The sequence below is a fragment of the Clinocottus analis genome, unplaced genomic scaffold, assembly GCF_023055335.1.
Source record: "Clinocottus analis isolate CAN_PGR_092001 unplaced genomic scaffold, fCliAna1.0.p SCAF_16, whole genome shotgun sequence".
NCBI lineage: Eukaryota > Metazoa > Chordata > Actinopteri > Perciformes > Cottidae > Clinocottus > Clinocottus analis.
Window position 1 is genome coordinate 13,134,478 of NW_027175887.1, and position 24,926 is coordinate 13,159,403.

At 46.6% G+C, this 24,926-nt stretch overlaps 1 protein-coding gene across 2 annotated transcripts; it reads right to left on the minus strand.

Moving 5' to 3' along the window:
- Positions 1-2,291: 2,291 nt before the first annotated feature.
- LOC137786826 (Na(+)/H(+) exchange regulatory cofactor NHE-RF1-like) lies at positions 2,292-24,669 on the minus strand. Of its 2 annotated transcripts, XM_068578935.1 has the most exons (6): positions 23,718-24,668; positions 9,960-10,133; positions 8,074-8,227; positions 5,900-5,943; positions 3,816-3,923; positions 2,292-3,708 (listed from the first exon to the last, which is right to left on the minus strand). In XM_068578935.1, the coding sequence occupies exons 1-6, from the start codon at positions 24,270-24,272 to the stop codon at positions 3,571-3,573; spliced, it is 1,173 nt and encodes a 390-aa protein (XP_068435036.1). In that variant the 5' UTR covers positions 24,273-24,668; the 3' UTR covers positions 2,292-3,570. The 2 variants fall into 2 exon arrangements, with proteins under 2 accessions (XP_068435036.1, XP_068435037.1); XM_068578936.1 differs by lacking the exon at positions 9,960-10,133 and having other exon boundaries at positions 23,718-24,669.
- Positions 24,670-24,926: the final 257 nt, after the last annotated feature.

Here is a 24,926-nt window from a genome sequence, read left to right on the forward strand (position 1 = left end):
CTCAGAGCACGTGATGTCATCGCGAGAGCACAAAGCAGCTTGAGACTATTGTGAAAAAAAAAAATGTATTCTACCATTAATTCTACGATTTTCACTCTACAGGCATTATTTATAGATCGAAATGTAGAAAATCTTGTGTTTTGTCGTAGACGTAGGTCGATGGAATCCACAGATTCACACATTTGACTGAAGCCGCCTGAACGTGAGAGGAAGTGCACGTCCCTGCTTTATAGAGCGCCATGTTCGTTCTGTTTCAAAAAGATCTCCCACAGACAATCGTACCTGATTTCTACATTGCCAATAAAGACACATTTTTTTTTACAGTATCTGTTTATCAAGTCATCTGTCCTCTCAAGGAATAACATCGAAGCAATAGGAGCTACGGATATCTGAGTTTAAGATAGTCCGATAGGTGTTCCTCAGCTTCAACTCCACATTAAGCCAAAGGGACTGTCCCTTTGAATTTATCACAACCTTGGAGGTTGGCAGCACACAGCTGATTGATATGACCTCACTAGTGTAGTTTTTCACACAGACACACACACAAGCAGGCAGACAGATACACACAGCTAGAGTGGAGAGCCAATTGCCGGAGTGAGAGGAAGCAACAGTGACTTGTTAAAACAATAATCTTAATTTTCTGCTCCATTTGACTAAATCGGAGCACAATTTTCCCTCATAAAGCAAATCAGAGCACTTTCTAAACCTCACAAACATTGAAGAACATGGAAATGTTCAGAAAAGTCACCTGATTCCGATATTTTCGCGACCTTAAAAAGGTAAAAAGCTCTCACTAGAGCTCACGGTTGGTTTGTCTCTTCTGGGCGACGAGGCCCACCTCTCTACAGCGTGTAGACATGAATCCTAAGCTAACGAGGACACACCAATTCTTAGTTAAAGCTGATTATACACTAATGAAATTATATATGAATGATATAATTCCACGTCTGCTAATGCAATCCCCAAAATGCTCCACGCTGGCCCTTTAATTCAATGATGGATGTCAGTTATTATTAACTCTCTCACCTTTGAACATCAGCCATACCGCTATAATCATAATCACAAGCATCTCTTAAGAGCCAATTATAACAACCATCATCATTATCTTTCCATGCCGAGTCACCATTTAGCCCTCATGTCGGTCAATGTCGTCAGGTTCAATTATGATAATTACCCCGCGGAGACGCAGAGTGTGACAGAGAGCCGTGATGGGGATGGCGTGGCCAGAAGGAGCGAGCAGGAGCAGAAAGGTCGAGGCCATTAGGAGGAGACAGCTGCTGGAGACGGAGTGCCGTGTTGGAGGGCAGACAATCAACCGCAGGCATGAGTCCGGTGAAAAAAAAAGAGACAGCCTGAAGGCATAAAATGTGACGGTTACACAAAATGTGTCAGTAAATTAATGGTCTGAATGCGTGGTTCAAACTACTTTAGTTAAAGGAGCTGTGTGAGGAGACGAATACAATATGAAATATTCAACATATTTTACTTTAATGGGGTCAGATTTGTGAAATGAGAACTTAATTAAATTGAGGTCTCCAATTATTGCTGGTTCCCGAGAGAACAAATTCAGCTTTAAACTCAAAGAATTTATTGTTGATTTTGGTCCTTCACTTTTAAAAAAAAAACAACCTTCAAAGAGCAGAAAATAGTGTTGTTGCCGAAACTGCAGCTGTGTTGTTTTCTATGCATCTTTGATCCTGGATTACTTTTGTTGTACTTTGACGGATGAGTCAAAAGGTCAACGTTGAGACTTTAAACCTGCAATAATGAAAATATTTGGCCACTTGGGGGCAGCGGAAAACAAGCCGTGAACACAACATTATGCGATTCTCTGGTTTCAGAAGTCATGTGATCTGTTGCTGACACATATTGAACCAGCTTTAATCTGCACAAACATGCAGACTTGTGGCTCTGGGCTTTTTTGTAAATGTTTGGATTAATGAAAGACAAAACGGTCCTGAAGCGATGTTATAACTGGAAATACACGATGCTGTGTGGTCATTAATAATTGATAAAAGAAGTTATGATATAAAAACATCAGGGTAAGATGAACTGTGTAGAACCGCGTTCATATGGATCATTCAGATTATCACCTTTTGAATTATTGAGTTAAAGTCGTTTATCTTTTCCGCATCAACCCTTTAGCGGGACGTCAAACAAACAAACACACACGCACACACACACACACACACACACACACACACACACACACGCATGTTGGCCTACGTTTCTGTAGAACACCAGAGATTTTGTATATTTCCTCACATAACTGAATAAAAAACAATCTCGTGTTGTGATGACGGATTTATTTCAGTAAAGAAATCGCTTACTTCTTACACAAGCTACAAAAAAAATAATTAAATCATTCATTTTGAAAAATCATCAGCATTCTCATTACAAACGACATGAACAAAAGCGTAAAATCTAGTGAAGCATGGACGTTCTTCTAGAAATACATCATCTCAAAGTTACATCATTATGGTTTTTTTAAGACATTGATAGAAATGTGTAAAAATCTAATTTCTCACGAGAGCAATAAAAATATTCCAGACGCTCAAAATGTGAACTGAACGTTCACAGAAGACATGACGGCAAAGAGAGGACGCTATAAGTTACTCAGAATAAACGGTAGTTCACATTTGATGAAAGAGGATATTGTGTATTCAGACATTTCACTATGGAGTAGAATTCATGTCAAAAACGTAAAATATGCACTACGTATTATATATACTGTATACATATAGATATATCTATGTGTATGGATATATACATACAGACAATATAAGAGAATTCTCTTTAAAACACAGTTCTTTCCAGTTTAAAGTTATCAGTTCATGTTAGGAATTCATATTTTATGAGGGAAGAAATTATGTTTACCTTTTTTTTTTTTTTTAATATATCACAAAAAAGGGTGTTAACATGTAAAATGTATTCTACTCAAATGAAACCTCTACTGTTCAGTCAGATGTCAACCCTACAAACTAACGAGGAGGTAAACTATCTTCATGAAAAACTGATTGTCGGGCTGCTTTAACTCCTGCTGATGTTTTAAAAGTTAGTAAAAACTTTTAAAAGACGGATAAGCAGACGGAGGAAGAGGAAGAAGAGGAAGAGGAGGTGGAGGAGGAAGAGGACGGTCATGACACAAAACATAACAATCAACTCCTCGTTGTGTTCACAGGCACCAGACTCTGGCCAGCAGGGACTGTCAGGGTCTACACACGCACACGCACGCGCACACGCACACGCACACACACACACACACACAGACACACACACACACACACACACACACACACACACTATGGTCCAGTTCTCTTTCATTGGCATTTGCATCTCTCATTGTTAGTATCACATTAAACATATTATTATATATATATTGAATATCTGGATTATATAATAGCATGAAGAGTAATAAGAAGAAGAATACTATATTTTACAGAACGCCTTGATTTGTCTGATGCCAAAAAGTTATAATCTGCTCTTTTAATGTCATGATGATGCAAAACAAATGTCTTTCTCTTTGTAAGAATCTCTATAAAATCTGTGTGTGAGTTGGGCGGAGTCGCCCTATAGGTTACTGAAGAGTTCATTTTTCTTGGTCCAGTCCATGGCCGGGGCTCTCTTGTTGGAGCGCTTCTGGTGGGCGAGCTCTTTGACCTGCTGCAGGGACAAGTTGAGCGCTGGGATGACGTCCGCGACAAAACCCTGAATGGATGCAACAAAACAGGGGGAAAGTAGATGTAAGACATTCGGTCCACTTCACATTAATCGTGAGAGGTGGTCGTGCTTTCGGGATATTTCCTGGGACGTACCTCAGGTGGGGTGTTCGTGGTCGTGAGCGAGGTGTTGGACGAGGCGTTGGAAGGAGAAGGGCTCACTGACAGCGTCGAGTCCCTCTCTTTGGCCCCTCGACCATTCACCTGGGAACACAAACACTCATCATCAACATCATTACCAACAAATCAGACGTTTATGGATATTATCGACATTTACATTTCAACAAGTGTGACTTGGAAACTGTTTCTCTTTTGTGTGGTGCAGTACCCGTCCTCGCCACAGGGAGGCAACCTTGTATTTGAGTTGTTTTCTTCTGCTGAGTGTAAGTTCATTAGAAGCAACTGAGGAGTCTTTAACATTTCTGCTAATTTTGTGATGAACAAGGGAATCTTTTGACTTTCCTTGGATTATATTCGGGGGGAAGGCAACACTTTAAATGTAGTTTTGTAAGAGTTGTGAGATTTGAGAAACTCTTCCTGCTTCTCTTCCTGGTTGAATTCCAGTGTATTTCCTGCCCTCCGTGTTTTGCAGCAGTTTGAATGAGCAGCAAAGCTTACAGGATGAGGCATTTACGTGTCTGCAGCCTCAGTATAATTATCAGCATGTCACACATTTTTGACCCACTCCAACCCCTTTAAAGACGCCGTCTTTTACCTCACAGACTACTTGTCCCTGACCTCTGACCCCACCCCTCCCTCTCCGACCTGCAACCCTATAACAAGTGTCTGTTATGCAACAATACGAGGAACAATTAACTTCACTGCAGCACTTCTGGTCCCTGAGTAACGGGAAGCCCGGCCCAGGCTTCCCTTCGCGAGCGGAAAGGCAGCCATGGGTCAGCACAGGAGCTTCTTTCAGTTTGTGTTCTGCGGTCTTCACACAAGTGTCTATCTTATCGACACTGATTCACGCACTAAGTCTAGTGTGTCCACCTGGGAACAAGACACTCTGGTAACCCGAGAGGTCGTCAAAAAAGCATTCTTGTGGGCTTAGAAAAGCAACCACACGCACAGAGTTTGGGTTTAATGGAATAGATACACGCTAAAAGCAAAAGTTTTTGACATTTTAGTAGAGTGCTTATTCTCTTTATGGTGGAGAATTGAATGAGACGGGTGTTATCACCTGTATATCTGCACTGTAAATAAGCTACTTAGCTTAGCTTAGCATTAAGACTGGAAACTGGGTAAAATCAGTTTTTTGTGCGGCTGTTTAAATTTAACAAAATCTCCTCTAAAATTCACTAATTAACTGAGAATAGGTTGTTTGTGGTACCGGCAAAAAAAACAAAGTACACAAAGAACAGTTTATGTTTTTAGAGACGGCGTTATGAACAACCAATTATTTTGTTTTGCCCCAAACAGCTACAGACGTTAGCTGTGACGTTAAGCTAGAAACGGATGACGGTGTGTTGTGTCGGCTATTTCCCTCTGCTCGTTCTGTTTTTATTTTCGCTCTTTATCTCGTCCCCATATGTTTCTGAATCATGACAATGAAGCTCCTGGATCGAGGTCAAAAGGTTTTTATATCGAGCAGACGCAGCCTGGCGTTAGTTCACATCATCTAACAGCGAGTTGAGCTACTGCTGAATTTTGCATTTTGTTCTGTCTGAACACACCGTTAAAGTTTTTTTTTTTCAATCCGTCCTTTCAAATAATTCAAAGTCAATGGCGTAGCTGGGTGGGGTTTACCGTCCAGAGAACGCCAGAACGTTTAGACAATCACAGGAAAGTCCGTTCAGGACACGTCTCTGTGATGAATAACTAACTTCAGCGGCGCCTCGGTTCTCTGATGTGGCAAAACCAAAATGCTGCGTGTCACTTTGAAGCCCTGACCGGCCTGCCGGACTGTCACAGAGCCGCAGATTATTCAAAGCACATCTGTTACTGTCAGGAAGGAGCGGCTCCATCGGGGAGGATGGGAAGGGGCCACAGTGGCAGACCGACAGCTCTTCGCACACTTCAAAGCTCAAATCCCACTTTTAGCTTCGCTCTAAAGTAAATCTCCAAAAAACCAGATGATAGCATTCAATCGTCATTCTGTCATTATATATATATATATATATATATATATATATATATATATATATATATATATATATATTTGCTGGTGTGAACTTTACCTTCTCATCCGTTCCTCCATTGATGACCGGCTCAGGCAGCGGACCTGCAGACATGAAAACGACACAAGAATCAGTCATCGCACTCCAAAAAACCCCACAACTTTTCTCCCGTCTGTCAGAGCTAACGCCGCTTCATGAGACCTGCACCGTCAGCCTCCGCGCCGCCAGGTCAAGAGTCTCTCTGCAGCTCACCTTTCATCCCACCAACACTTACTCTGTTACACGGGGCAGGTATGAGCTGATCATCTATTATTCACACAGGGTTCATCCGCTGTGAGGTGCTGCTCATCCTGGTCCTCTATGGCCCCCCCAACAGACCTTCTACATATCCTCTTTAAAATAGACCGCCGTGTCGCCATGTTGGAAATCAACCCTCCCTTTTGAGAGGCAGACGCGGTCACAGATGTCATACCTTCCATCCCTCTGATCCTCTGCCCGCGCGCCGTTATCGCTAATGATGGCGCTTCAGCGTTAATCTGAGATTGGAGTCCTGCTCGTTTTGTGACTCTGTGACGGGAGCCTCTCCGAGTCCCAATGCAGCTCTGGCTCCGGGGCTGAGAGGCCACTTGGAGCGAGCGCCTTGGAAACCAGACAAAGCTGCCAGCCGGCCGAGTGGAGAGTCGCTGGAGGCAGCAGGTGAAGTGCAGGCAGTTACCTGGGAAACACCTCACTGGGCGTCGCTATTTTTAATTCTGGACTGAAACGCCGGAGGGTTTAAGAGTCCAGGAAACACTCGTCCTCTCGTTCTGCCTCTTCATGAGGGTCATCGCACCAAAGTACACAGCACAGGGCAAAAGTCCCCGCCGTGCTTCAATATGTATCTAATGTATTACTCATCCACTGGGAACATTCATGAACCATTAACACACATAGAAAGTGAAATAAATCCATCTCCTCGGTCCAGAAAGCAGAGGGCGGCATCCTGAGCCCTCGCTCACAGTCGGTTGCCATGCCAACAGCTGGCAGCAGCATGTTTACACAGGGGGTCTCATGATGCACACACACACTTATGCACACACACACACACACACTTATGCACACACACACACACACTTATGCACACACACACACTTATGCACACACACGCACACACGCTTATGCACACACACACACGCACACACTCATGCACACTCTCTTACTCACATGCACGCACACACACACACACACACACACATACACACACACACTCTCTCTTACTCACTCACACACACTCACACACACATTCAGAGTCACACTGTCAGACTTACACACACACGCACACACACACACACTCCCTAACTTACAGTCACACACACACACACACACACACACACACACACGCACACACACACACACACACACACACACCGCCTGCCTGAGGGTCGGTGCTCGAACACAGAAACCCGTCACACACTGTACTGCGGCTCCCCCTGGGGGCCGTGGCAGGTACAGCAGGACCCGTGTCGAGTCGAGGTGCCTTTGAGCAAGGCACCGACTCTCCTTCTGCCCCTGGGATTGACCACATGTGACCTTTTAGTGGAGAAGAAGGTCACGAAAGGATTTAATCCCTTAAATCAGTCGTGTGTTCATTTATTGCCCTTTGAAATCGCAGTTTGACAAACCGGCCCGGACAAAGCTTCTCTTATTGGAACTTTTCTGGAGCTGTCGGCCGGATCCCGAGGCCTCGCAGGACAAGCTCCATCTGCTGATGAAGGCCACAGGATGCAGTCGAAAGATCCAGAAAACAAAAACAAAAACAAAAAAGTGTATTTTTGTTTGGAGTGTTGCAATGTGATTATTAAACTTCTGCGAGGAGAGAGATCTGCATTCAAGCCTTCACATCACACAAACAACACTGTCACCGTGTGACATCCCACTCTGATCTGTCTGATCGGATCTATTTGTGTCTGAAAGATTAACTTTCTCCTCAGGGCATCAACATGAGGGGGGGGCAGGAAGTGGCTCAGCGTCTCCGTCTCTTGGCAGAGAGAGAAAGAAAAGGAAGAAAAAAAAGCCACACAAGATAGAGCGAGACACAGAGGGACAGAAAGAATCAAAGGAGGAGAGAAGAGCCGACTTCTAATCTGTGGGAGAAGAGCGTGATGAACCTGGAGCGCCGCATCGCTCCGCCCTGCGGCTCAGCTCTCGCCGCCGCTTGGCGGTGTGGACGTTGTTGTGTGTGCGTGTCCTCTCACCAGAGAGGTGGTCCGGGCCGGGCGCCACTCGGCACCTCTTGAAGAAGGCGTCCGTGTCGGGGTCCACCACCAGCAGGCGGGCCTCTCTCCCGCCGGCTTTAATGGCGGCCACCACGTCTGAATGCGTCTTCCCTTCTACCGACAGACCGTTCACCTGAGGAGAGACACGTTTTTTTTAAAATATTTCTTTGGATAGAAATCCTTCAAACTTAAACAAAAAAAAAAATTGTTGTTCCTTTTTGTCTTTGTTCCCACAGACAAGTGAACAAACTGTTTTATCACTGTCAAGGATTTCTTTCTCAATATTATCACTTTGTCTGCCAGAGGCTCCGGGGCAGGAAATCCTGTGTGTCCACACACACACACGCACACACACACACACACACACACACACACACACACACACACACACACACACACACACACACACATTCCTTCAACTTACAAAACAGTCCCTCCAATGCTCAATAACAAAAATCCTGATTTATTTTCTTTGAATTTGTTCCTTAAATCCACTGCGCATCCTGCCGCTACTCGCCGGTGTGACACTTGAACGAGTACAGGAACGTGTCAGGGGGCTCAGTCCCACGTCAGCTGAGCGTTCTGGGATTAAATCACCATGGGAAAGCATGTGAGAAATGTCTCAGAGGGCGTATGTGTGTGTGTGTGTGTGTCTGTGTGTGTTTAGGTCACAGGGTGGACCTGCACGTCTAAGCCAGCCCCACAGAGGAAGCTGGACAATAGCTGCTTGGCCAGTAACAGCAGAAACAATGGCTGTCCGCTCCCCACAAAGCGCCGCTCCTCAGTGGGTGGTGAGGCCGTCTGGGGCCCTCTGGGGGACTGGAGACCACTCGCAAGACTCTCACACAGACCCCTCTAATCCCTCTGTCCTCCTTCTCCTCTGAATCTTCCTTCTCCTTTCCCTCTAGTTAGGAAGTGAAGGGCAGTGAACATGCCGCCGCTTTAATTTGGTGAGAATAAAGTGCGCCAGTGAATGAGTCACGTTGAGTCATGAGTGAGTCGTGTTGCTTGTGCTTCTTCTGTCTAAATATTAAGTGAAAGTACTGTTTGGTTGTATGATGTTACAAGCACAAGGTTTTATGGTTGAAATATATTTTAGAGCAAAGGTTCACAAACGTTTCCATGTCACGGTTCCCCAAAGAGCAGAAAGTTCATGACGGGGCTGTGAAGAGATCTGGATGCAGCATCGGAGCATCGGATCATTCTCATGAAAAGAAGTTTGGCTTCTGTGCCTGAAAGTCAGAGGAATTTAACAGGATCTGTGTGTGTGTGTCTGTGTTTTTGTGGTGGATGTAAAAATCAATCAGATTTGTTTTCTGTTTTAAAATAAAGCTTTTTGTACAGATGCACTTTTTTTTTATCTTCCATCTAAAATAGGTATGACATGTCCTATGACATAATCTATATTTTAAGACCTGATATTGTGCATCATCCATTAATGGCAAATATGCATCTCCAAAGAGTGTACATGTGTAAAAGGCAGCATTTGGGTACATTTTCACACTATTTAATCAATTAATTAGTGGAGCACTAGAAACAAATAATAAAATAATACTTTATGAGGTCAACAGGCTTCCCATCTCATAACTTTTTAATATGGCGGTGATGTCTGACTACACATTACACCCGTAAGTGTAAAGTGTAGTATTTTTGTGCAACTCTCTTTCGTTACTTCCTATAAAGATGACTCTGTTAAGGACACATTATTAAGGTAACTTACTTTAATCTGCCATGAACTTACATTAACGTGTCTCGAGTTTCTGAACAAGAAAATCTTGTAGAACGATAATAAAAATGTCTCATTGCCCCGTACGGCGTTCCTGCCCTGCGTGGGGTCACAGTGTTCGGCCTCAGCCCTAAAGTACCTGTACTATCCTGTCCTTGGACAGCAGGCCGGCCCTCTCTGCTGGAGAGTCTTCATCCACCGCTCTGATGTACTGGCCCGGCCGCGCCCGCTCGCTGTGCAGGTTGAAGCCATATCCGCTCGGCCCTCGCTGGATCACACAGAGACGAGGCCGCGGCCCAGTGCACAACACCTCCTGGGAGAGACCAGAGGAGAGGAAACAGAGGCCGCGTGCGTTAATACACCGGTGAGCGACACGCACCCACAGAGCAGAGCAGCAGCTTATTTAAAAAGCATAAATACCTCCACCGTGGGTTCAGGAAGAACAAGAGGCACAAAGATTACGGAGAGCTCCAGTGAGTCGTTAACCATGAATATAAAGCCGAGGTTGAACATACAGGTGGCCGCTGCTGTGTTGTGAAGTGTGTTTTTAACAATCTTAGTGCAAACTGAAGCCGCCGTTGGACTCCACGTGACTCCAGACGTAGGAAGGAAGAGGGCCTTGGAGGCAGGCGATTGGAGGCCCGCTGGGAAGGTTTGCGGGGAATTTGGGGAGGGGGGAGGCGCTGCTCTGGCCTTGAGGAAGGGACCGGCCCGCTCCCCGCTCGCTCCGGGCTCCGAGCAGGACAATGGGCGCCGGGCGCTGACCCCTGACCGCCGCCCCTCGCCCCGTCCCGTCCCACTCAGGGATGGCAGGAAGAAGTAAGAGCCATTTTGTCATCCAGGAAAAAACTCCGGCTCCACACTCCAGAACCTCCCTTCCGCTGAGTGGAAGGAGCCGGTTCTTTATTTAGAAAAGGGGTCTTTAATGGCTCGGCCATCAAAATAGGTCAAAATAAGAAATGATGGAAACGCAGCGCTGGTCAGGATAATCTCTGTCAGTGTGACCACATCTGACCTGACACTCCCTCCACATCAGAGCGGCCGTGAGCGCACGCCTTCTGTCAACTGTACACGCCAAGACAATGAAGTCCCAACTATAAATAAGTCTGACTCAATGTCTACAGAAAACTCTGGCAGAAGGTAGATTGATGAAAGACACTTTATAAATGAACTGCGGACATTATTACAACCGTCTCGACGTTTTCTCTTGTGTACAACTTGGCACGAGCGACGAGTGATTGTCACTTCTCTGCGTTATGTAAGACAATCGTTCCGAGCTAACGCCCAAAACCACCGGCCGCCAAGAATGAGCCGCTCTCTTTTTTGGGCTCAGTAAAACACCTTGAGAAGAAAAACATGCTTCGTAAACTTTGCGGCGGCTCCGAAAGAGAGTAAGTGGTGCTTTTGGGAACTGAGAACCTTCATCAAAAGTCATGTGATGTGACAACAGCGAGCGGCACACGCCACTCTCTCTGCAGCTTGTTTTGGCCTCATGTGTTCACTCTGCATCAGGGTTGGGTTGAACTTTCCCTCACAGGCTGCATTTTACTGAGAACGTGCAGCCTTCAAAGGACGGTTAGACATTTTGAGAACATTTTCTTGCCAAGAGTGAGATCAGAAGATGAGTCCATCAAACCTCTGTGCCTTTACTACAGGCTTTCCCATCACGTGTGAATGTCCGCAACAAAAACATCATGGGTAATACGACACACACAAACACACACACACACACGCTACACGCGACAAGAGTAACGAGACGGCCAGGCCCATTGTTGCTCGTACTTTGGGAAGATTGGATGGTAGAGGGTGAAAGGAAAAGAGCGCTGACAAAAGCTGGGTCGAGGTCAACTTGGATTTGTGGCGCGTCAGCGTCGGTTTCGAGCGCCATGTCACCTGCCTCCATTGAAACGCAAGCACAAAGTGTCCGTGCCCGTCACGAGCCTGCTGAGCGACATGTGCTGCTGATAAGAGCCCTGCAGCTTCATCATAATGGTCACTGATTAGACAGACATCTTTAGACATCTTCCTTTATGGCCCTTTAAATGTGAACGATGCAATCCAAAGTACAGACCGAACACTTTAGTTTAGCTTAATGATGTTTGTTTCTTATTACTGACCTTCGCTCTCGTGGAAGCCTACCATGACCCGTCTTCTACAACAGCGTGGAAGCAAACAACGGGATTCACGCGAGCCCTTCGAGAGCTCTCGACCCGTGCCACAGTGGAGCGCTCTCGGCGATCCACAATTATGTGTTGGACAAATGAAAGCAGATGAAACGCTGAGTGGCGTCAGCACACATCGGTTGCTCTGGCTGGCGCTGGGCGTCCATGTGCAGGAGGGGAGAGAGAGAGAGAGAGAGAGAGAGAGAGAGAGAGAGAGAGGCTCTGGCGGCGGCAACAGAGGAGAGTTTGTGTCGGAGCGAAGTGGAGGGACGAAGAATCTCCACGCGGATCAGAAATCTGTGGAATCTGCTGAACGCACACAAGCCAGGGCCACTTGTCAAAATGTGTGCTTGTGTGCGTGCGTTTCGTTTTGTTAACGACAGCGACAATGAGATGTCTCCGTGACGTTACGGTAGAAATCTGATGAACTCAGCTGAACATCGGGGAAACAGGCGCGGAGCGTTCAGGGGACGTTCTGTCGCCGAGATATCGTAAACCTCCTCCACGTGCTCTCATACTGTACAGCTCTTATCCGCTGTTGAATGACACACAAATCTGTGTCCTTTTACACATATTTCTCTCATACAGGCTAAGCTTCGGCCTGAGTTTGATTTGAATACTTCCTCTCGGGTTCTTTATTTTCTTTAGAGCGCTTCCTGTACCCTAACACATCTGCACAAACATGGAAAACGCAGATTAATTCATCTGCTTCTTGTGCTGCTTCCTCAGACTTAGTGTGGTTGTTGTTAACCCACAACAAGACTATAAAAGTCCTCATGTGATGTAATGGCTGACCGTCCACCTGGAAACATTTAGGGCATCATCATTAAAAGTCATGTTCACGCTTCAGGATCACAGAAATAATGTGTCTCCAAATAACGATAAAAGGTTTTCCGTCCATCCGTCAATATTTCGGCCTGTTTGCAGCACTTTAAAGATCAAAGACTTGTCATTTTCCGTTGTGTGAAATGTTGCTCTCGGCGCTCAAAAACAGCGTTTTGAGGTTGAACTCTCTCTCGGTGACACAAACTTTCCTTTGAGGAGGGAAGTGTTGAACAGGAACTGTTGACACATCTTCTCTCAATATGCTTCCCTCTGAGCCGACTCAACTTCCTGACATTCAAATACAAAACACACCCCGACATATATGCACAAACGTGCACCGCGTCCCGAGGGCAGAGAGTGAAGTAAGTGTGTTTGACGTCTAATAAAAGAAACGAGCCGCTCTGAAATACTGGTTCGCATGACTGCGAGGCGAATCTGACACAGATTAGCTGTTTCCTCCTGAGTCCAGCAGCGCCTGAGAGGAGCGGACGTGGTCACCATGATGTCACCCATCGGTTGGTGGACTGTCCTTTTAGTTCAGGAGCCTTGAGTTTTCGGCATTACGACGGTCGTAGTCACAACCGATTGCTGAATCAGACATTTACAGGAGACCATAATGATCCAAATAACTTCCATGAACTGTGGAAAGAGCCTGTCAATTACAAGGTGTCCCTGAAGTATACTCTGCTTTATGGCCTTGTTGACTCTAAATGGGAGCGTTGGTTATGAAGAAGACTTGAAACCTGCCACCTAGACCATAATCTTAAGTTTACAATCAATAAATCAAGTGAGAAATCGAGGCATTTTCTCATTTTTGCAAAACAACGTTTTCACCTCACCGACGTCTATGTTTTGTTTTTCTCTCCAGCGACACAGATTGTGATGTATTGCGTCGACGTTCATGTATACTTTGTCATAATGACACCATTGTTTCCTTGGATGATGTATTGTAATACGACTGCCGGCCTTAAAACACACGCATATCATTTCTGTAAACTGTTTGTTTTGAGCGGCTCATCGGCTGAGTTTTACAGCTGAGTTAATGCGACGTTGCTTAGCGTCCAGCGCAAACAGATGCAAACATCGAGGCGACTTTTAACGCGGGCTCGGACGCAAGCAAAGTTAAGTAACACTGGACAGCCCGAATGAAGGGAAATCTGTTCCTGTCATATAGAAAGTAGAATTGCGTCACATCTGAGACAAACGGCTGCCGTCATTGAGATCCACTCGGCCGACGTGTGAGTGTAGTTTCTATCGGCGCCGCTCGGGCTTTGAAAGGCTTTGGGGACTACAAATAAGCAGTCTCCTTGAATACCAATCACTCCAAAACAAAACAAGGGCCCGTGTTAATATTCTCAAAACGCGCTTCAGGGCCGTCTCACAACTCTCACTGCATCTGCTGCTCCGGCACAAAGTTTATCTGCGAGCGGTTGAGGGCTTACAGGCTGCCCGAGCAGACGTTGATGTGAACCTGTTTCAGACTCGTTTCTGGTTTTCCTCAGGAAGCTGCGATAGTTTATAGATAAGAGGCCGAGGCAAAGGTCAACCTGCAGGCCTGGTGAGGTGTGCAGGCCCCGTCCGGCACGTTTGGGGAGCTCTCATTGCTCCGAGTCTTAAAGGATTAAAAAAAAAAAAAAAAAAAAATGGAAATCTTTGCTCCCTGAAATGCAACAGCGAATATTTTAAATACAAATACAAGGTGTTTTTTTTACTCTTTTCTATCATGCACAATATTGTTTATGTTGTCGTGAATGAAAGACAAACCTCATACGTCAAGTATCAATCGATGAGATCACTTTGTATGTCAAGCTTGTGATATCTTCTTATTGATGTGAACCTTGTGCATCTTCAGTGTCTGAATATTTGCATTTGCACCAAGTTTCATTGCAATCCCTTCAATAAATTTCACTCGACCACGCCAGCATCCATGGCGTGCTACAGACATATCAAATGTCAGCATTTACATGCATACAGCCTCACAGGGAGCACAGAGTCCTCAATCCTTCCTGCCTTTGAGGAATCCACAGGTAAGTGAGTGCCTGACAGGCCAGATTGACTGATTTGCATCTTCTAAACCCTCTCAGGGAGTTATAAAAGGCAGCCTCCACATCATCCATCCATCATGTTTATCACCCTCCGACTCAGCCGCCGCAGATTTGCATCTGTCGGTCTCTCCTGCTGATTCTGCTCGACAGAGGAGCGACTGAGCCTCTGGCATGGAGCGAGTGAGCAGTGTGTGAAGGAGTGTGTGTGTGTGTGTGTGTGTGTGTGTGTATGATGCCAGAGGCTGCAGCTCTGCCACTTGCTTCATATTTTCCTCATGCTTAGCCAGCGGACTGATGTGTAACTACTGTACAAAAGCAGAACACATGTAGGACATCTGTGACTGTAGGCTTGCCGGTTCTCTGACTGCACTGCTCTTTTTGTTTCACATCGAGTAAAAAAAGGGGGGAGAAGAGAGGAAAATGTCACATGATACAAATGTGCTGTAATTACGTGTCACTTCACTGATGTAATTTAGCCGCCTGTCCGGCGTCTGCTAAACTCACGAGTCCTGCTGGAAGCTGTCACACTCAGCTGCTCTGTGCGTATGTGTCCTCTCAATCAGCCCCACTTTCATCTTTACCGATCGCCCTTTCCCCCCGATGCTTACTCCCCCCCCCCCCCCCCCCCCCGCATGTCGCTCTTATAAACGACCTCCCCCAAGACGTCAGCCTCTTTGATCAGCGTATATAATGAACCGCTGCAGTGACACGCCGCCTGGCACCGTGGTTCCTCTGTGACGGGACAAATCTTTGGCCTCCCGGCTCCCTGTGATTGTCACGTGACGGGTTTTTGTTTTTTTTACGACGCAGATAAACGGCCTCGAGGACAGACTCCTTAACGGTTTGATGTGAACCTGGTTCCCGTTTTTTTTTTTTTTTAAAAACACCAAAAGTTTTGAGCTCCTGAGTGAGCGGAGCGCACCACTCTCCCGGTCAGGACGGGGGTGTTGGATTTCAAGCTGGCCCGTCGAGCCAGCTGCGAGGCAGGCGGAGGGGGGAACAAAGCACCCTACTGTCCCCTCTGCCGTTAGTGGATGGGACAAACCCGCTCCACAAAAGACACCAAAGAAAGGTTCTGCTGAGGGTTCCCCTTACAATAGACTCTTTAGGGGAAAGAAAATGGAAATGTACCGTCAGTCATCGCAGCAGGGGTGCAAGCACTGATAAGACCGCATGGAGAGGCCGCGCTGTCGCTTTAAGAGCGTTGAGAATACAGCAAGCGGGGCCTTCATCTTTAGTTTGTCCACTCTGCAGCCTTTAAATAACATTAAAAAAAAGTCACTATTGTATTAGATCAGCTCGATGCAGACTGACAGTTCAGTCCTCTCACAGTCAACAAGTTTTATCTCCTCGGCCAGTCTTCCTGTCCCCGACCCTCCACCCTCCACCCTCCACCCTCGCAGACCTGAATGCAGCGTCGGCTCAGCAGCCTCGAACACACGTTTCTGTTTCTGAAAGGCATTTAGAGAAAGAGGGGAAGGCAAGATACAGAATGTAGATGTTGAGATATCTGAGAGCCCGCATTGTTACAGTCGAGCAGAAGTGACAACACGATGTGGTCACACGCAGCCGTACGTTTTCTCCTGTGACACGCGAGCAAACGGTAAACAACAGAGGTGCATTGCACAACCGGCGCTTCAGTCAGGGGCTGAATTTGTGTCTAATCGTAGATGTTACACTCTTTTAATTCAATAATGAGCCGTGAGGAAAAAGACACATTCCTCTTCTTCTGTGTGTTTTGACTTCAGTTCGATATTTTATCCGGCTGAAATGAAGGTGAAGGCGTAAGCGGGGGCTCGTGATTGAATGTTGGCTCTCAAAAAAGAGCCATGCCCTTTAATCAAAACGTGCCTTGTGGGTGTGCGGCATTATTGAGGCTGCTGTTAGTGGAAAAATGTCTATCTAATCTCTTTTCTTGTGTGATGGATTCTCCTGATGGGACTGTTGAAGGCAGTCGTTATTCTTTCCCGTGCTCTGAAAAGGAAAAACGATGAGTAGAAAAAGGCAAAAGGCAATAGAAAAACAATACTAACAACATGGCCGCAGCTCTGTGAGGCCTCGTCTGAGGCTTTATAAAATAACAAGGTGAAGCTCCGGCCGGCACCATCTTGCCAGTAAAATGCAAAAAAGGGGCCAGAGGTTGATTGTCGGTGGAGCAGAAGCAGCCCGGGTGATACAGCAGAGCTGACAGCTAGCAGCTAGCAGCTATCGACCTGAGACGACGTCACCTACCTGTCACTCAAAGCGGACGCAGTCTCGATGACGCCCCTTTAAGCCTCAATATCATTGAAGCGGCTGAGTTATACGACCTACAGTCATGAACGCCGACATGATGATGTTAAGCAGACACGTAGGTTTGTTATCCAGGTTCAGCATCCCACTTTAACGTGTTAGCATGCTAACATTTTGGAACCTATTTCCTATATTTCCTTAGTTTAAGTAAATATGGACACCCGCAATGTACATTCATTTGCTCTGTCTTGTTTTTTTATGGCATCTTGTACAGCGGGAAGGTGGGCGGTGGACGGCGAGGGGTGAGTCTATTTCAGGGCGAGCAGCCAGTCACTCCCCCCCCCCCCCCCGCACCCTCACTGACCCTCCGGCAGGGCGCGGCCCTCCGGCTCATTGTCCGGCCGGGGTGGTGAACCTTCAGCAGAATGGAGTGGGAACTGGAATGTGGCATTGTGGAGTCTGCATCCAGAATCCCATGAGACCCAATCACCAGAAACCCCACTCCACTCCACCCCTCACACACACACACACACACACACACGCACACACAGGGTGCAGGTTCCACCCCTGACCTGAGCCACAGGGGCCTCGGCTGCAGGAACGGGACAGTGGGGCTGTTGTGTGGACCGACGTCACCGAGCGCGCTACGAGACAACATATCATTGACGACGTGTCGCTCCCCTAATCAATAGAGCAATGTCCCGTTCTCCTGCGACGTTACTGGATCCTTCCTTGACTCAGGACGTTACGGTTGTGCCTTCCTACCGTGTATGACATTTAAAAAATTGTACTCGTGAACTCGCCCCGGTGGCCTCGGAGGGTTTAAGACCATGAAATGCCACCGTCTCCGTCCTCACCACTGTCCGCTTGTTTCCTGTCATCGCTCCTCTGTCCGCTGATAAAAAGGCCAAACGCTGCCTCCAAATAGCTACAAAAAGGTCCAATACAACAAGACCAAACACACTAATGGCGGTATGTTTTCATTGCAGAAACAGAAACACCGCTGAGACTTTCGTTCTCTTGGGTAAATATTGTGTCATGAGTTGCTCTGAGAATCCAGCCCATAAAACACACAAAAACAGCAGATACTGTGTGCTGGTGATCCTTAAAACACAGCTTTCAAAAGTATTAAATATGGGAGTGTGGTTGAGAATGTGGTTTTGGTATATGCATCTTTATCGTCACCCTATGATACACAGTTATAGCGCATGTATCTATAATCAGCTGCTGATAGATAAACATTATCAATGCTTTGTTTCTGTTTGTCAGTATGGCTCATGAGGGATGGGCCATGTTGATAACATATTTGGTTACAGTATTTGCATTTTTACATTATGATACCCTTAATACTGCAGTCCTGGTGGTTGATGAGCAAAAAGTCTACATGCATCTCCTTTCTATTGTCTCGTGGTATCTATCATGCTATCACCTCGTGCTTACGTGTGACATAACACAGTTGAGATGGGGCCTCTGCGTTATCATAAACAAATAGGGGACACTTGTAAAATAAACAAATCTCTGAGTTGAAACACAATGAAGCCCCGGAGCCTCAAACCTTCTCACACACACACACACACACACGCAGATACATTAACCTGAAGACAAACACACAAACACGCAAACCAGGACCGCGTGCGGCTTGTCCGAATGAATCATGGAGTATATCTGAGCAGACAAACGCGATGACGCGGCTCCTTCACTCAAACGCAGCCTGAACAATACCTGGCTTTGTCACAATGGCTTCAATGATACGCAAACCAACAAACACAGCTGGAGACACTGTTTACCTTCATGATTCAGTGTCTGCTGCTGGACCCGCGCGCTGTTCAACCAGTGTTGCATTTTTATTTATTGTGTATCCTGTTTGCATTGCAGGCGTAGAGCCGATACTTCTGCTCACACACTCAGAGAGACGAGTGGGATGTCGAACCTTGAAGCCGGAGTTTAACTTTCCAGCTTCGAGCTGCTGGTGGGAAGAAGAAGTCATTTGGATGAATTGGCAACCCCTTCTTGGCCTTTGGTTGCCACTGATGGCACACGATGTACAAAAAATACAGCAAACAGCAAAACAAGCACCTCTAAATGAATATATTTCGTAATATTTGTTACATTATTTGCTGTTAGACTCACAGAAGCAGACAAAGCTGAATGGCCGTTGGTGAGTTTACTCGCGTGTGCACAGGCCTCCGCTTTAGAGCCAATGGGGAAGCAAATTAGGATGTTTGACCGCAGAGTTAAAGCTTCAACGAAGCCCGTCAACGTCACAAACTAATGTGAAAACTGATTGGAAGCAGATTATCAATCCGAATGAGAGCCAAAAGGCACACATTGGTGCATTGACGTGTCTACATTTCACATGCGTGAACAGTAATTACTCACAATAAGAGGCCCAGCAGACACTTTTAAAGGTTAGTGTTGCGCCCGGAGCAGACACAGACGGGTCGAGAAGGGAGGGGGGGGGTTGTCTTCCACCAACAACAATGACAGGAAACCAGCTCAAACGTCCTGGGGTCTGTGCACAGGCCGAGAGTCCCACAGACAGCAGCAGGCAGCCGGAAGCGCCGCGCTGGCCGCCCCGCCTCAAACAGCTTCTATAGGTGTGGCCATTTGTGCCTCTGATGCGTGACAAACAAATGATCATCGAAAGCTGACGTGTACTCTTTTAACCGAACATTGTAACCTCGGGCGGTTCCTGAAGGCGCTACGTCAGATGTGATGTGGACAGTAAAGTCTGAAAACCCAGAAGGTCACATGGACGTGAGGTTACAGAGACAAAGGATGAAAGCTGAATAATCGCTTCCAAAAAGGTCCGCCGCTGTTTGAAAAGCCGGTTTAGAAAGACCATTGCCGACACATGGCCCTGAAGGCACCACAAATATAGACTGAATCCGCCCACACACCAGATTCAGCCTGATTTGTTTAGGGAAAACATGTTGGTGCACAGTTAAAGGACCAAGTATGTAAAGCCAGAATACAAAGCCAAGCATGTGTGGCGAAAGCAGGGAAGGCTTCACACTCTTTAATCAGGTTTTATATGAACGTGCAGATTAGAGGCTCAGATTAGAGGAGGGAAGTGACAACCAGCACAAGGACACAAAGACGCCTACGTGTCTGACTCCAATGTCCTTTCTGCAGATGCAATGTTACACACTTTCACACTCCTCCAGGATCTCATCAGGTTCATCCGACAGCAGCGCGCTTCCTCTCCTGTCATTAGTGTTTATAGACCAGAGTTACGTAAGAAGCCGGCGGCCAGTCAGGAAGACTCTCGAAAAACACTTCTCACCTTCACACTCTCTCTTGAATCTGAGTGAATCACTGAAGAAACGGCGGTGAGCCGCCTGGTGAAAAAATCACCGCTCCTGAGAAGATATATTTTCATAAATTTGACTGCAAAATGCTTCTTCACAGATAAATCGCTCATTTTATAGAGTTAACTCTTTAAATACAGTTGAAATATGTTGATTTTGTGTTGTTATGTCATCTTTAAGTGGACATCTTTGGGTTTTGGGACTGTTGATAGGACACATTAAGACATTTTAAGATTTCTAGTCTAACAACAGCAGGGCCGGTGCACATAGTAATGTGATCTTTCATTCCTCAAATTGTTTCTAACCATAAGAGGATCCGCTCATAACGTGCTCCCAATGTCAGTGGAGGACATAATTCCCATTGTTCATTCAGAAAGATACATGCCACAGTTTAATGCACTGCATAAGAATGGACGTCAGCCAACTTGTTTCCACAGGATTTCTGGGTAAGCGGATGGATCTAGATCTCTGTAATGCGAGCTCAGAGCGGCCACTGTTACTTCAACAATAGCAGAGTAAAGATTTTACTGCCTGGTAAACAAAACAACGACCTTTGGACCAGCAATGTGTTTTGGAGTTTTTGTGTGTGTGTGTGTGTGTGTGTGTGTGTGTGTGTTTTTGTTCGGCGATGACGACAGTGGCTGTTATGTTCTTCCCGGGACGCGCTTCATGTTTTGACCCTTCGTCACATTTTTTCACACCGCCCCGGCGCTGTGTCACTTTCGCCTACCTCCATCCTCACACGACACATACTCTGCACATGCGTTACACACACACACGCACACACACACACACACATAACATCACTGTAACCGTGGCAACCGTGCATAGGGTGGGAGGAGGGCAATTTTGGTTCCCAGAGGAAGCGTCGCTCTTCGAACCCTCTTTTGTGTCGCTTCAAACACTGCGGCCAGACGGGCGGAGTGCGGACGTCAGTGTGACTGTGTGTGTGTGTGTGTGTGCGTGTGTCGTCTTCTTCCCCGCAGCTGTACATTTGTGTGTATGAGTGTGTGTGTGTGTGTGTGAGTGTGTGTGATTGTGTGTGTGTGTCATTGGCCGGGCCACAGGGCTCGGGCACAGGAATGCCGGGCAGGATGTTGGGAGAAAATTCCAGAAAGAGAGTTGAGGCACCACCACCCCCCCGCCCTCCTTCCTCATCCCACACACACACACACACACACACACACACGCTGAGGTGGCTCCGACTGTAACATGGAGACACAGCACACTCCAAACGACATCCCTCGAGTCCAATTTACACACTGGCACACTCACACCACCGTGTCCTCCGTCCCCAGGTAACGTCTGCAGCTGTGAAATCTTGGTTTTAGTGCGTCTTCGCGCTACTTCCCTCTGTGTTGCATGCACTGTACTAACACAGCTCCACGAAGCCGTCTGTGGAGATCATCGAGAGCAAACACAGGAACAATCGCCAGATATTCTTTTGACCGGGTTGATCCAGCAGAGCTCCAGAGAAACAGGACTCCAGGAGGCCCCTGTTTACACTGTTATTATATATAAATATGCCGTATATAAAGAAATATGATGTAAGGAAGCAGTGAGTGGCCACCTATGAGTAATGACAATGTGGCTTTCCAGGCTGTGCTTGAGGAGAGTTTTCCGAACAGGAAACAGGACGATCAGCATCGGTTTTCCTTGTTAGCGCCGCTGAGTACAAACCGCCCCAACATTATTGTTCCAGCTATTAAAATGTAAATATTTGAGGATGCTGATATTTTAAGGCCTAACCAAACTATTTGTAACTTCATTAACAATAACACAAATGTATATAGAACCCTTTAATCAATTAGGGCAAAAAACTGTAACTGCAACAAATTAACTGTTGGAAGAATATTAATTCTTCTTTTAGTTTGTTTTATAAAAAATACTTATACATGCGAGTTCCAGATTTTCAGATGAAAAGTTAGGGTCCGTCATTTAAAATGTAATATCTTAACATTGAATCAAGACATCAAAGAGAGGCGACATTGGGTACTGTGATTTAATCATGTTTAATCCAACAAATGAAAACTTATCTTTGATGAAAACTTTTGGTTTCCGTCCCAACTTTTAAAAGATGCGGTAAACATTTTGGGAAAGATGCTTATCGGCGGTATTTTCTTTTCTTTTTTATTTAGCAGATAGTTATTTGAGATGTAAAACAGATCCATTAATACCAACTGAGACCAATATGCAAGTTGTATCCTCATATCACATTAACCAAAATACGACAGCTAGATTACGACAGATGTCACTTCCGTAATTCTCCCAAAGTGATTTAAAGAGTCATCATCTTTTTGACCTCTCTGACCTTCCTCATCTCGAGAGATCCTCAAAACCGAACACCCTGGTTATGATTCCACGAGAGAAAAAGCCTAATAATGTCATTACTGTATTAATAACCACACAGGTTATGCTATCTGCCATCAGAGCTGCACACTGTGGCCCTTCTCCCCCCCTCGCCTCCACCTACAGGAGAGAAACTACGGAGCAGGAGAGCTGGACACGGACAGAAACGCCTCGGGGGTAAACATCCTGGATGCAGCAGCGAGGGGCACAGATGTTCCAGACTAGAGGGGGACCTCTTCTCCTCCTCGAGTGCTTTTTAATGAACCACTACTGAGTTCACAGACAAACAAGGGCGCACGCACGCACGCACACACACACACAACCACACACACACACACACACACACACTCACACACACACACACACGCACACAACAAGTGGCCACTGCAGAGTGAGAATGAGCCCACAATGTTCACCAGCTAAAATGAATTTAGCTTGTGAAAAAAGGACTGTTTCCTGTTTGTTGTGTCGCTGTGCAGTGTCACATATGTGTTATGGTGGTTCTCTCTTTTTTTTTGTTGAAAGGCTCAGTGTCATTGATGCTGACTTAATGCTTAACCTTGTGGCGTAACAGACGACAACATTTTTCTGCAAGTGACTGCAGAAAAATGAGGGACATTATTTGAGAGGAGAAAGTTGAGCAACAGACTGGAGGGCGAGGGGGGGGGGGGGGGGGGGGGGGGTTAGAGGAGGGGTTCAGAGTTTAGTTTGGATCCCAAAGCTGAACCCAGGTGTTGTTGGTCCTCTCACCCACAGGAAACGTCCAGCCAGCTGACCTTGCACCCACATGCTGCCAGGCTGTGGGTGCTGCTGGTATCTGTGTTTTTGACACAGAGCACCTATTCTCTCCGTCAGTGATGCGTTCAGGGGCTTTTAATTGAAGTAATGTGTGTGCACTTTACATTTTAAAGTGTAGCACAGCAACAACAGTGCTGTTTTTATTTATTTTTTATTTTTTAAAACTTTGACTCACCTTCTCAGAGTTGATGCTCAGCTTCTTCTCGACGTGCACGTGGATTTCCCCCCCGTTCCTCTCCGGGACCGGCGTGGACTCCCTGGGTGTCCCGTCCTCCTGCAGCTCATCCCCGTTTACGGTCCCGTCCGCGTCCCGGTCCTCCCGTTGCTCCACCACCACCACCACCTTCTCCTCTTCCTCCTCCTCCTCCTCCTCCTCGTCGAAAGGTAACGGGATACCGTCGGTGACGTACTCCTTCAGACACTTCATGTTGTGTTTCTTCAGCAGCTGCTCGGTGTCCGGGTCCACCACCACGAGCACCAGCCGGCCCACGGTGGCTCGTATCCGGGACACGACCTGCTGGTGGCTCTCGTTCTCCACGTCCTCCCCGTTCACAAACACCAGGCGGTCTCCGGCGTGGAGCCCGGACGTCTCCGCCGGGCTGTCGGGCTCCACCAGCCGGATGAACTGGCCCGTCTTACCCTTCTCCCCGTGGAGGTGGAAGCCGTAGCCGTTGTCCCCCTTCTCCAGCGTGCACAGCCGCGGGCGCGGATGCTGGCTCTTGCTCGGCATGGTTCAACGTCTTGTTTAAAGTGGGAATGACGACACGACCAGTTCAGGATGCTGATGGGGAGTGGTGTGTGTGTGTGTGTGTGTGTGTGTGTGTGTGCGCGCGCGCGCGTGTATGTGTGTATGTATGTGTGAGAGAATGAGTGGTACCCCTTCAAGTTAAAAAAAACAAAAACTAAAAAAAACGCCCTCTTGGGGAGATTAGTCCGTGGGAAACGGTGCTGCTGTTTGTCCCACTCTCTGGTCCACTTCCACTCGCAGAGTCAGAGTCAGAGTCGGTCCTCACACTTAATAAATCCCCACTGAGACTCCTGCTATCAGACAGTTGAGGTCCTGACCCGAGGACTGATCCCGGGCTGCTGAGACTCTCTGCTCCCTCTCGGTGGGCGACAAAAGTAGAAAAGCCACTCAGGAAGAGGGAGGTGCGTTCAGGGACCGGCCCAGCTGGCAGGCTCGTGCAAAGCAGGGTGGACCTGGAGTGAACACAGAGCGAGGCTCTCCAGGAAAATAAAGATGATGATCAAAGGACCAGATAGTGCTGCCCCGACCCTCTTTTACGTGTGTTAAAAACTTTATTGACACCTATTTTCTTTTCATAGTTTTACTTTTAGTTAAAAAAAAAAAAAATAGTTTTCTTTAATGGATCATAGTTTTGTT